Raw genomic sequence first — 13,401 nt, forward strand, 5'->3', positions numbered from 1 at the left:
GTTCTTATGTAAAAATTAATTATCAAAATGTTTAATACAGAAACTCCCAACACCAGCCTGTCTGCTGGATACATAGGCAGAGTAGGTGAGTTCATGTAAATACATTCTGGTCCTGAAGCCTTTCCCTCACCCTGGTTCATCACTAGCTGTCAGGGGAGAGCTCATTCAGACCTTGCTTACAAATCATGATTTGAAAATGATAAGGTTGGCCAACCTTGCTGAAACAAATGTGCCAACGTTGTCAGAAAAAACAACAGCTGTGTAAAGAAGCTTGTCTTTGTTCATACTTTTCAAGCCTATTATACTTTTTCAGGTACAAGTATTTTATCATACACTGTATATGCTTTTAAAATGTCTATTAATGTTTCAGTTTCAATTCAAATTTCCAACCAGTGACTAAACTGGCAACACTGAATATAACTAGTTGATGTTGGGGTGGGGAGGATTGTTGGAGGAATTCAGGGGGCAAGTAGGGAAATCCCTAGTAGTGTGTGTATGTTTAACCTTGCTTTTTTATGTGTAATATTGATATTTCTGGTATAGAATTTGCATGAATTAAATTAATTTAATTTTGCCCAAATTAACTGTTGCCAAAAATGTCCCTTCAGTTTGCCCTTGAAATATTGTAGCGCTAATATATTAACTTTTGGTATTGTTTTATTTTCTATTGGGTTTTAATCTCTAAGTAGCAAATTATGTATCTAATAAAACATAGGCTAATTTCACATTTGGCTTTTTTAACCTTATATGCAAATTTCTTTTATATTTTCTGCAAAAATGGAAGTAAATGTAATATTTCCTAACTTAATTAAAAATTAATACTTGGAAGTCTAGTGGGCTTATTTAAAAGACACTCAGAATGTTAGAATTATGTATGTAGTCACTGCTAGCAGGCCTGTATTACATCTTAGTGTTTGTTAATTAGAATTGAGATTATGAAAACATACAATACAAAGAAGTTTGCCTCTTAATGTGACTTCTGTACTAAAGATCATCTCAAAGTAGGAGGCAACTGGGTAGTAAACAGAGACAGATCAATTACCCCTTGTTGGACCTGAAGTTGCAGAATAGCCATCATTTCCTCCTGCTTGCAGGGCTCAAGGAAAGTCCACAAAGTACTGCTTCTTGTAATATAACAATATTACTGCCCAGCTACCAAAGAAAAGTAGAAGTAAGTGAAACATGCAGGCATGGAAACAGAAATGTTTTAAAGATTTATTTAAAGGATAGTGGATCAAATTCTGCCTCCCACTGCACCTGTGCATTTCTTTTGGAATTGCTGTCCCTATTGACAGTGAATCTTAGTGACAATAAAATTTTTAAAAATTGTGTTTAAAAAATTAACGCCTGTTTTTAATTCAGTCATTATGGAGGATAATCCTTGGGTAAAATGCTAACAATTAACAATTTACTATCAGTATCATAGTAATTATAAACACTATGGATTTTTCTTTTTCATCTGGTACTGCTGCTGGTCTATGCCAATAACGTAAAGGGATATGTAGTTTTAAAAATATAAGGTCATCTAAAACTGTTTGCAATGTTTTATGTGTTATGCATCTCCAGTGACTTTACAATGAGTTTCAAACAAAAATGAAATATAAAACAAAGGTATTATAAATGATATCTTGTATTATAAATCCTTGCTAATAATTACTCCCAGTAGAAAATAGTGGTTCAAAATAAATATTAGTAAAAAATACTGGTTTCGATTACCTAGATTCCATAAATTAACCCCCAAATTGACACTCAGGCTGAGATTTTCAAAGGAGCATAATAGAGTTAGGTTCCTTTAGGCTTCTTTGAAAAGCCCAGCCTCAAATTGCAATTGGCAAATAATTTGCAAAACTATTAAAATTCTATATGTTTAAACAATCATAATTTCTAGGGCTTTTTCTAAATATAATGATCTGTGGCAGCTTTTGCATGCTACAAGCAATTGTCTCCTTTTGCCAAGTTTTTGACTCTGTAGAGTAATTTCAGCATTGAAATGTATGCTATGGAAATGAAAAACAAGATTGCTAGTTAGCTGAAAAGTTGTATTACAGCTAAAAGTATATACTTAAAACTACAAATGACCTTTACCTTTAAAAATTGTACTATGTTGCCTACTTCTGATTATCATTAATTTAAGTGTTTTTTATTCCAGGATGGCACAATTGTGAAAATGCTGAAATATAAGAGTGTTCGTTATGATTTTTCCCTTACAATTCTGATGCAGTCTAATTTAATCCTATGAAAGTTAATCTGTTTCACATAAGGCTAGTTCTTGTATTCTGTATGCAGCCTGTTGGGAGTTTTTCTGGCATAAAGGTTGTGTGATTGAGTCTATATTTTGTATATTTTCTCTGTAAAATAAATAATGCCAAATATTAGTAATATGTTTGCAAGGGACAAAATAATGTCATAATCTATTGCTGAACTAGTACAATCTTTACTGATATGAAGACTTCAAGATTTAGAAGTGTTATTATTGGTCCTTGGCCTTACACTAGCTAACATTTTTTTATCAATGACCTGGAAGAACACTTAAAATCATTATTGATGAAGTTTACAGATGACACAAAGATTAGAGGAGTGGTAAACAGTGAAGAGGACAAGTCACTGATACAAATCAGTCTGGATCGCTTGGTAAACTGGGCACAAGCCAACCAAATGCATTTCAGTATAGCCAAATGTAGAGCCATACATCCAGGAACAAAAAGTGCTGGCCATATTTACAGAATAGGGAACTCTATCTTGGGAAGCAGTGATACTGAAGAAAACTTGGGGAATGGTGGATAGTCGGCTGTACATGGGGTCTGTGTGATGCTGTGGTCAAAAGGATGAATATGGCCCTGGATACATAAACAAGAGAATCTTGACTAGGAATATAAATATATTTGTATTTGGGACTAGTGTGACCATTACTGGAATACTGTGTCCATTTGTGGTGTCCATGCTTCAAGAAGGATGTTGAAAAATTGGAGAGAGTTCAAAGATAAGCCATGAAAATGAGAGAGAGATTCCAGTTCAGCTTATTTAGCTTAACAAAGTGAAGGTTAAGGGGCGTCTTGATCAGTCTTTAAGTATCTACATCGGGAACAGAAATGTGATAGAGGACTCTTCAATCTGGTGGACAAAGGTATACTAAAATCCAGTAGCCGGTAACTGAAGCTAGACAAATTCTCATTGGATATAAGGTGTAAATTAATCATTGGTACAATTTACCCAGCATTGCGTGGGATTCTCCATCACCAGTAACTTTTAAATCCAGATCTGATGCTTTTCTAAAGGATATGTTTTAATTCAAGCAGAAATTAATTTTTGGAAGTCCTATGGCATGAGTTATGTAAGAGATTAGAATAGATGATCACAGTGGTTCCATCTGGCCTTATAAACTATTAATTTGTGTTTGTGTGATAATACGTAGATGTAATTACCATCTAGTGGAAATCAAAAATGAAATATTATGGCTCAGCTACCCAGCAGAATTCAGTGAAGGCTTTGCATATATTTATAAAAAGCGTACATTAGTTTTAATTCTATCTGGACTCGTTAGTTTTCAACAGATCTCTTGTACAATAAATGATGATTGAATGAAGTGAATCAAAAACAGTAGTATAATGTAGCAGGTAATTTCATTGCAAATATCAGCAGAAAGGTTTATTAGCAACGTACTGATGTAGTAAGCCTTTCTCTTTGGTGCCCCTATATTTGTTATGTTGTAAATTTTGGTTTCAGGCAGCACATGATCTTGTCACCAGAACTTGTATGCATTGAGCATAATTGTAATTAAAATATTTAAGGGGACACCATCAACTTGAAAATCATATTTGAATCTGAAAATTTGGTGGTGGTTTTTCCCCCAGCTAGTCCTAAAGACCCTTTCTAAACCTAAACAGGGGAGTAGAAAAACTCTTTAAAAATTAAGATTTATTTATTTTTTAAACCAGGACATACTACTTAAAGGGTGCTTATCAAAAAGTTTTTTTGAAATTAGTTTTAAAAAATTCAAGTTGTGTTCCTTTAAATACTGTATGTACATTAGTGATTATTCTGTACAGTTAGCTGCTGCTCTATAATCCTTGCATTGTGTTTTGTTATATGTTAATACTGCAGAGGTTTTGAAGTCTAGAGTAGTTTCATCACAACTAATTGTTAGAATCTGTACTGTGAATATTGTACCCAGTTTTTTAATATTAGGTTGTTTGTTTCTTGGAAAAGTTTGCAGAGTACAGTTAACCTCATATTTCTTATTGCTGAACACTTGCTTTGCAAAACTTTTTCAGAAGTATACAGTCTGGTAGAACATGCGGTCTATTCTGTTACTTTAGAGCAGAAAGCATTTACTTTTATTTTACAGTACATGTGCTCACCTATGAAGCTCAAATATACACCAGTATAAGTACTTCATCTCACCTAAGTGGCTATTTTAGCTGCATGCCTTGGTGATTTTAATGGTGTCAATAATTTTCATGAAGACATTAGTGAACACAGATTTGTGTCCATTCTCTTGTCTGTTTCACTTGTTCCTGCTGTTTGCTTGCATACCACCCTCATGATAAGGCTCTGTGATTACATGCTGTGCCAGTGGTGACTGTACTGTGGTGCCTAGTTAAATTGAGCCCTCAGATAATTGCCCTCTTTATAGCAACACTGCTTTATAACACACACAGTGTTTGGATCCCAAAGTCAATGTTCATAAAGCATGTGTAGTTCGTTTCACGGTTTGCTTCGTTTAACATAGTGAGCAAAATGCAGTAGTCCTAATCCAATGATAGAGAGATGTTAACAATGTACATTTGCATGAACACAATAAATGTTTCTTGTGCTGATATTTACATGTGGGGCACTGAGATATGATCATCTGTGTCAGTATGAAAAACATGATTGCTCTCAACGTTTTAGTTTGAATTAAATCACAATATTAACTTACATAGTTAATATGTGTCCTTCAATAGTGGCACCTATTTAACAGAAGTTGAAAATCTTTAAAAGGTTGATTTTTACAAATAGATACTCTCATTAATAATGCAAAGCTATTGCTAAAAATAATGTTTAAATGTATGTTAAAAAATCTTGTGGATTGTGTATAAATATAAGAGATTTCAGCAATTTTCTATTCTATAAAGGCTGTTAATGAAATTAGTGTTTTGGAAGTCAGCTTTTGTGTTTAAAAAAAACCATAGCTTAAAATTTTCAAACCTGGGGATCTAAATAAGTGGCCTGATTTTTATAGGTGGTTGGTATGTGCAATCAGTGGGAGCAATGGGTGCTCAGAACCTCTGAAAATCAGTACACTTATATAGGTGCCTAACTTTAGGCATGCAACTTTAAAAACTTCGCCCTTAGTTTCCATGAATAACTTTGTGACAAAAGTCTAACATATACCAAACGTTATTTTGCACTGCTAATTTTGTGCAGAACTGTGTAGTATAAATTTTATAATGTTTTAGAGAAGAAGCTAATAAGAAGTATAACCTTTTCCAGGTTGTCCTGTCCTTCATATTCCAACATTTTAAGGATTTGGAAAGAGTTCTACAGGACTATTGATAAAATATAACATAAATTGGTAATCATTTTATGCATTTCATATGTTTCATTTGGGGCTATTAAAGTTAATAGCAATTATGTTTCTTTTTTTCTTCCCTTCCCCCTTGATCTAATAGTGAAGTCATAATCTTATTAATGCCCATTTCAATTGCTATTAGTGTAATAATGCAAATACTTTATAACTCTTGTACTAGGTTAAGGAGCAAAATTGATTGTTTAATCATGTTACAGCATAGAGTACATCTTTCTAACTATAAGCGATAAAGATTAGGGAATAGCACATGAAAATTAAATAAACGTTTTCTGTATTGGATGTGTTTATATTTACACAGAGGTTTAAATCTTTCCTGGGTATGACAGAAAGAAATTAGATAAGCAGCTGTCAATGTTAATATACACTTGAAACCTCATGTTGCAAGATGGTGAAGGACCATACTCTTCATTCAAATCTATCAAAATGCAAGTCTTCCCCTCTGAATATATAAAACACATTAACCTTTGGAAAATAATTAACAAGGTGCTACTAAAGTTTGTCAGGTGGAATAATATGGTGCCTATTATTGAAAGTATCATTTTTTCTACATTATCATCCATTGTGTTATATGGAAGTACAAAAAATGAGCCTGATTTGTTCTCCTTTGTAGAGCCAGGCCGAGGCCCACTACAAAGGAAGTAAACATGCCAAGAAGGTCAAAGCACTAGAGGCAACGAAAAATAAAGCAAAAGCTGGTTCTTCCAAGGACAGCGCAAAGGCTAACACAAGCTGCTCTGCCACGCCAGTTACAGCCAACATCTCTGACAAATCAGGTCAATGACAATTTTTGTTCTCTACATTCTTCGCTTGTCCTTTTTTTGTGTTTGTGTGAGAGTCTGACTGAGTGTTAGTGGTCTGTGACTTGTTTTAGTAAACTGCTAATATGCTTTGCTATACAGGAATGATTGTATTTGATATTTAGTACCAGAACATCTTTAACACGCATGAAACATTCCCTATATCTCAGTGCTGAGGCTTAATTTCCAATAACGTTTATAAGACTCTCCTGTGAAATTTATATTTACAAAATATGCAACATGTTGTCCCAATGCCATCTAAACTTGTGATTGTGAATAGATTAGAGTTGCTCTATTCAGCTTCCATTGAAGTCATTGTGTGTGTCTTGAGGGCAAAAGTTGTCTCCACGAAACTCCCTTTCTGAATAGGGGAGGCCTGCTCAGACCAAATGAGGATAGCTATGGCTACAAAAATCTCCTTCAACAAATACATGGGAACCTTTTGGCATAGATTTTTTTTTTTTAATGGCTTCCACGACCTCACGTAAGCTTCCATGTTGTTTGTTCTGCTATTTCTTCTGGTAATCTCAGAAATATTGTTGACCCTAGTGTGTGTGAGTTAGTGTTTCAGTTTTACTCTGTTCCCTCTGTGATATGTTGCTGAATAAAGCAGAACTGTTTCCTGAACTTTCTGGCACAATGTGAAATACTAGTATAATCCTTATCCAGTAGAAAGCAGCCACTATGGGTTTTCCAGGCTATGAAATGCAATAGACTTTGTCTGAGAGGTTTGCTGCTTCCTTCATGACCACTGTTTATCACCCTTTTCCCAGGAGCTGAGCTTTGACACAAATGCCATTAGGAGAATGACATTAGAAAATGTTTTGATGTGGAAGTGACTTGTTCTCATGCTAACTGCTGTTTAGGACTCAATCCTGCACTCTTTACGCAGGCAAAACTCTCATGGATTGGTCCTTTAGCCTGAAAAGGTTGAGGTTCAGTTTGGTTTACCTAATCCACCTACATTTTAGTTTTGTGTGAAACAATATAAACCCAGTTAGCATTTTCCAATAAATAAAACCAAGATTTTATAAAACGATAGAACAGATGGCGGGCACACAGTAATGGTCAATATAACTGAAATAAGAGAAGAGTGAGTGAATGGAGAGACAGGTTCAGGCCATGTTCTAAAATTAGACAATGAAAGAGAATTTAATTGTGAAAGGTATGTGAAAATGCCAAGATATTTTAAAGCACTCTAACTTTGTAAGTCTTGCAATGGAAAATATCTCATGTTTTCTCCTTGAATGTAAAACTAAAAAACAAACCCCTAAAACTGAATCTACTGTTTAGCTTGAAAATTTCAAGTTAAAATAGCCTGTCACTTCATTTCTACTGCCACTTGTCCAGGTTTTACTGTCATACGTGTTTCATTGTAGAAGCCTGTGGTTGCAACTTTATTAAACTTGACGAAAACCTGGGGTTACCCAGCAAATTTTAATACCAGCAATGACAATTAAATCAAAGAGTAGACCCCCTGTTGGTCAAAACAAGGGTCCAAATAATGGGAGTTGGAATCTCCTTCACTACATCACAAGACCAATCCTCCTTCTGGCAGATGGGGCCCACCACTAGAGAGATGTTGTGTATAATGCTTGAGCCAGACCACAAGCCTGTCCCAGGCATACTTCCCTCATGCCATGTGCCTTTACCCACTTGCTCTCTAATCCATGCCTAGTTTTAGAAAGGGGTTAAGACCACCTAATTCCACTACAACAGACTCCAGCCTACAAAGTTGTTACCATATCGTTATTTATTTGTTAACATGAGCTAAAAAAAATATCCTGGGTACCTTTCAGCTTCACACTAATGCAGGTTTTTCTAGCATTCAGAATAAATCACAATGGCAGATCAGTGATGTCATAAACAGATAAGGATTAATGTCTCTCTTACCTGTAAAGGGTTAAGAAGCTCAGTAAACCTGGCTGACACCTGACCAGAGGACCAATGGGGGGACAAGATACTTTCAAATCTTGGTGGAGGGAAGTTTTTCCTCTGTTTAGAGTTTCAGTTTGAGCTGGAATGAAAAAGATCAAGGAACCAGCCTCTTATCAGAGTAGTAAGTTTTAGAAAGGAATAAATAGGTTTATGTTTATTCTTTGTAACCTGTCTTATGCAAATAGAGGTAGAATCAAATTGGGAATTTTTTTTGTGTGTAACTAAATTTGTGCCCAGGGGAACATCCTCTGTGTTTTGAATCTGTTGTCTGTGAGAGTAGCTGGTATGCTAACCTCTCCCAGAGGGTTTTCTTTTACCTTTCTTTTCTTCATCCTAATTTTACAGAGATAATTTTTACTTTTTTCTTTCTTTAATTAAAGCTTTCTTTTTTTAAGAACCTGATTGATTTTTTTTTCCTTGTTGAAGACCCAAGGGGATTGGGTCTGAACTCACAAGGGATTGGTGGGGGGAAAGTGGGCGGGGGAAGGTTAATTCCTCTCTGTTTTAAGATCCAAGGAGTTTGGATCAGTGGAGCCTCTCAGGGTAGTCCAGGGAAGGGAAAGTCTGGGAGGGGGGAAAGGAGGGGGGATGGTTTATTTCTCCTGGTTTTAAGACCCAAGAGGTTTGGGTCTTGGACTCCCCAGGGAAGGTTTTGGGGGAACAGAAAGTGTGCCTTTTGGCTGGTGGCGGCGCTATCAGATCTAAGCTAGAAATTAAGCTTAGAAGTGTCCATGCAGGTCCCCACTTTTGGAGGCTAAAGTTGAAACTGGGGGAAAAATACCTTGACAAGTGAACTGCTGCCTTAGCAGCTAAGAACAAATAAGCTCAAAAGGTGCAGGTCACTATGGAAGACGCAGAGTCATAACTGCCTGACCTTGCTCTGCTGAACTTGGCAAGTAAGATCCTGGTGGGGAGCTGGGAACCTGTTTGAAGCAGTCGATTCTACAAGTATACTTTCAATGACCATATCACCATCTAATCCCAGAGCTATTGAGTCAGAGATGGAGTGGGAAAATGCAAGGGAAGTTTTATTAGCATTATCAAGTTTTCTAGACAGTAACCCATCTATTAGATGTGACTTTTGTAAAACTGTAGTAGAAAAAATGTATATGTTAGAGTGGGTTTTACCTTATTGTATGTTTGCTGCAACAGAGAGAATCATTTATGCTGCCTTTGGGAATTTGGAGAATGATAGATTTTTTTTCCCACTCTTCATATTTCAGCATATCTTTGTCTCTGAGGGATGGGTTCTTTTTAATATCTGTATTATGGGTACATTTATTTTAGTTGGTCTTAAAGATTCCTAATGTGGGACCCTTAGCTTGTATCTGTATTTTTGTTTCTCTTTAACTCTTTCTCTTGTTTTGCAAAGCTTTAAGTTCTCTTTGCTCATCTTTGGTTCTCTGTTCTTTTTTGGACCCTGTTTTGTCATTTTTCTACCATTACTGTATCAGTGCAGTTCTGCTTAGGGTAGCATAGCATGGATGGGGAGTGTTTATGTAGACTGAGCTCTGGCTTTTACCATTGTCATCTACATGTGCTCTGAACAGGGTTAGAAACTTTGGTAGTAGATTGCCAATGACGTGTTTTACATTAGTGCTTATGTGATGGTCACCATCTTGGCCAACACAGTGGAGATTGAACTGAGGACTTCCAGAGCTGAAAGAGCTAGCTTGAGCTAAAGAGCCAAACAGTCTAGCTAGGAAGACTCTCAGCCTCCATGGATCAGGCACTGGGAGGGACCTGAAGCACTCACTACCAGTAGGTTATGTTTGTGATGGTGTGACCGCAACCACAGGAGAAATTTCAGTGTAAGCACTGCTTGCATGCGTGCGCGCTCTCTCTCAAAGACCAAAGCCAAATTCACCTAAGTCCTTATTGTTCAAACATTTTGAATAGTCCTTGGAGAACTTGGTTACTGCAGGTAAATATGATTTCAGGCAGATGTAGGAGGCTGAATTTGGACCTAGAGAATGATGCTACTTTTTTTAATCCATTGCTGTGAGAAGCAACAATCTCCTCTTGTGGTGTTAATAGGATAGTGTGACTCAAAAATAAGCTATTGTATTCACTGTTCATTAATCACCATGATATTAAAAGCCAATATTATGCTTCAGTGGAGCTTATCTGGCTTTGTGTAGCCAGAATACAAGAACAGTGGTTACTGGTGGATTATATTCCACAGGTTTGGAGTTCTAGCTGAATTGTACTTTGGTGTGGTACTTACTTTTGAGCCTCCAACTCTCCTCTGTTTAGGAATATCTAACATTTGTGTGTTCTTTTCTCTATCCTGTTTTATCTTATCCCTATTAGCCTGCTTCGGTTTTTCTTGACCTTTGTATGTTTACTGTTGAAATTTTACTGTTAATTTTGTTGTTCTGGTAAGGGGTTCTCACAACAAAATTTTTGGTGGCCTCAGAGTGCAACCACCAACACTCACTGGTGGCCACATTGACGCTTTTTTCCTAAAAGATTTAATTTAAGTTTAGGAAAAACAATTACATATGTACAGATACATATTCAAATCCCTGTAATTTATATTTGTAGGGGTTTTTTGGCAGACTCAATAAAAGTAATGCTGCCTCCCCGTTCCGGAGTGAATATGTATATTTAGTATCACAGCACAGTTAGTAGCTATCTGGGAGGCTATGAAAAGTGATAAGTGATGTAACCCTTCTGCCCCTCTGAGTTGGCAGCAACAAGGGCCGGGTTCAGTATCCAGGGGTTCCATTTCAGTAACACAATACATAACTGGCTCGAGCCCCCACCCAGTGACCTGGGACACTTACATACCACACCCCCCTGGGCGCCTTTTAGGAGGCAATACTTCCCCTCTCGCAAGCACAGAGTCTGAGTGTAGCAAAATCTTTTTTAATAAAGGAAGGAATCAATGCAGCATCCCATTGGAGAAACACCACAAACAGGGTTATAACACAAACCATAAACAAAAACCCACCTCCAAGTACGTTTGTCAATGTCCTTTTCCCCTTAGGGTCTTAAGTCCAATCACCCCAAAGTCCAACAACCCAAAAGTCTCTGGTGAGTGCCACCTCAGAATTCAAGAGTTTATCTGTAGAGTTTTACCGCCCCCCCAGCCTGGGTGGAAATGGGGGAGAAGTCCACACAGGGTGTTAAGGGGCACCTTACATGGGCCAGGGCCAACTGCTCCACCTCTCCGTGAAGTTCTGCTGCAGCCTTCACCATGACCAGCTCCACCACACCAGCTGTGCTGCTCGTCCAACCACCCCTGCAAACCGCTTCACTTGACTCACTGTTCCATGGGCTGCTCCAACATACTGCAACTGCTCCGCTCTGCCAGCTGCTTAACGATAGGTCTTCAGGCTCCCCCACTAGTTAACACAGCACTCAGTGATCTCAGTTCAGCTCTTTCAGTGATTTCAGCTCTTAGTAGGGGAGCCCTGGTGCTGGTGCACCATTGGTCCAACATGAATTCAGCTCAGCAGTCTCTAGATGGACTCCTAATGCGAATTCAAATTAGTAGATTCGTAGACTCTAGGTACGGAAGGGGCCTCGAGAGATTCATCGGGTCCCAGTCCCCTGCCCTCATGCAGGACCAATACTGTCTAGACCATCCCTGGACAGACGTTTTATCTAAACCTACGCTCTTAAATCTCTCCAGAATGGAGATTCCACAACCTCCCTAGGCAATTTATTCCAGTGTTTAACTACCCTGACATTAGGAACTTTTCCTAATGTCAACCTAAATCTCCCTTGCTGCAGCTTAAGCCCATGCTTCTTGTGTCGTATCATTAGAGGTAAGGTGAACAGTTTTCTCCCTCCCCTGATGACACCCTTTTAGATACCCTGAAAACTGCGTATCCTGTTCCCCTCGTCAGTCTTTTCTCTTTTCCAAACTAACAAAACCCAATTCTTTTCAGCCTTCCTTATAGGTTCATGTTCTCAAGACCTTTAATTCATTCTTGTGCCTCTTCTCTGGACCCTCATCAATCTCCACATCTTTCTTGTAAATGCGGAGTGCCCAGAACTGGGCACAAATTTACTTCAGCTGGCCTACACAGTGCAGAGTAGAGGTGGAGAATGCACTTCTCGTGTCTTGGTTTACAACAGCACTGTTAATGAATCCAGAACTCACATTTGCTCTTTGTTTTGCAACGTATTCACACTGTTGACTCATAGTTTGTTGTTGCGTTCCACTATGACCCTAGATCTGCTCTGCCATACTCCTTCCTAGCACAGTTCTCCCAGTCTGTATGTGTGCAACTGATTGTTCCTTTTCCTAAGTGAGCACTTTGCTTTGTGCTCTATTTAATTTCATTGGTTTGTTCAGACCATTTCTCCAATTTGTCCAGATCATTTTGAAATTTTGACCTGTCCTCCAAAGCAGTTGCGAATTCCTCCCAGTTTGGTATCATTCCGCAAACTTAAAGCGTACTTTCTATACCAACATCGTGAAGTAGTTGATGAAGATTATGAACCGAGCAGTTCCCAAAAAGACCCTGTGGAACCCCACTTGTTATACCTTTCCAGCAGGATTGGGAGCCATTAATAACCACTCTCTGAGTACGGTTATCCAGCCAGTTATGCACCCACCTTATAGTAGCCCCATCTAAATTGTATTTGCCTAGTTTATCGAGTTTAATTGTATTAGCTCTACTCTTTAACAGTGGAGAGAGGAGGATGTGCAATTGGTGTTCCAGGCCCTCAAAAGGAGCCCATACCATCAGGGACACACCCCAGTCCCCAACCTCTCTCCATTTGCTGAATGTTGGAACCCATGTCCCTTGTCTAGCAAGTGTTGTTTAATTTATATTGAGACATTTCTGTTATAAAGCAGTTTCATAGTTCCTCATTCACATAATCCGCTGGCAGCACTTTATTTATCCTGCCCCAATAATGCAGAAATTGGGGATCCCAGAGCTGTCAAAATAACCATCCCAGGCTCCTTGCTGGGTGTGCCTATGCAAATATTTGAGACTTAACATTCCCGACATTCTTTCTGCACTTCCCATAATTCACCACCAGATGTCAGGGGACAGCTCATCCTGACTCTGCTTACAGTGATATTAACAAACATACAAGTATCACTTTTCACAGATAGCTAGTAAGTCTGCTGTG

General features: G+C 37.9%; 1 protein-coding gene across 2 annotated transcripts in view; it reads left to right on the forward strand.

Annotated features, from left to right (window-relative positions):
* ZNF385B (zinc finger protein 385B) overlaps nt 1-13,401 on the forward strand; it is a 235,235-nt gene that overhangs the window by 189,612 nt on the left and 32,222 nt on the right. For both annotated transcript variants that reach the window (XM_032783818.2, XM_075070077.1), the window contains exon 4: nt 6,180-6,342. In XM_032783818.2, the coding sequence (XP_032639709.1) occupies nt 6,180-6,342 (163 nt within the window). The remainder of the gene's footprint in view (nt 1-6,179; nt 6,343-13,401) is intronic.

Source organism: Chelonoidis abingdonii, chromosome 10 (genome assembly GCF_003597395.2).
Source record: "Chelonoidis abingdonii isolate Lonesome George chromosome 10, CheloAbing_2.0, whole genome shotgun sequence".
NCBI classification, from domain to species: Eukaryota; Metazoa; Chordata; order Testudines; family Testudinidae; genus Chelonoidis; species Chelonoidis abingdonii.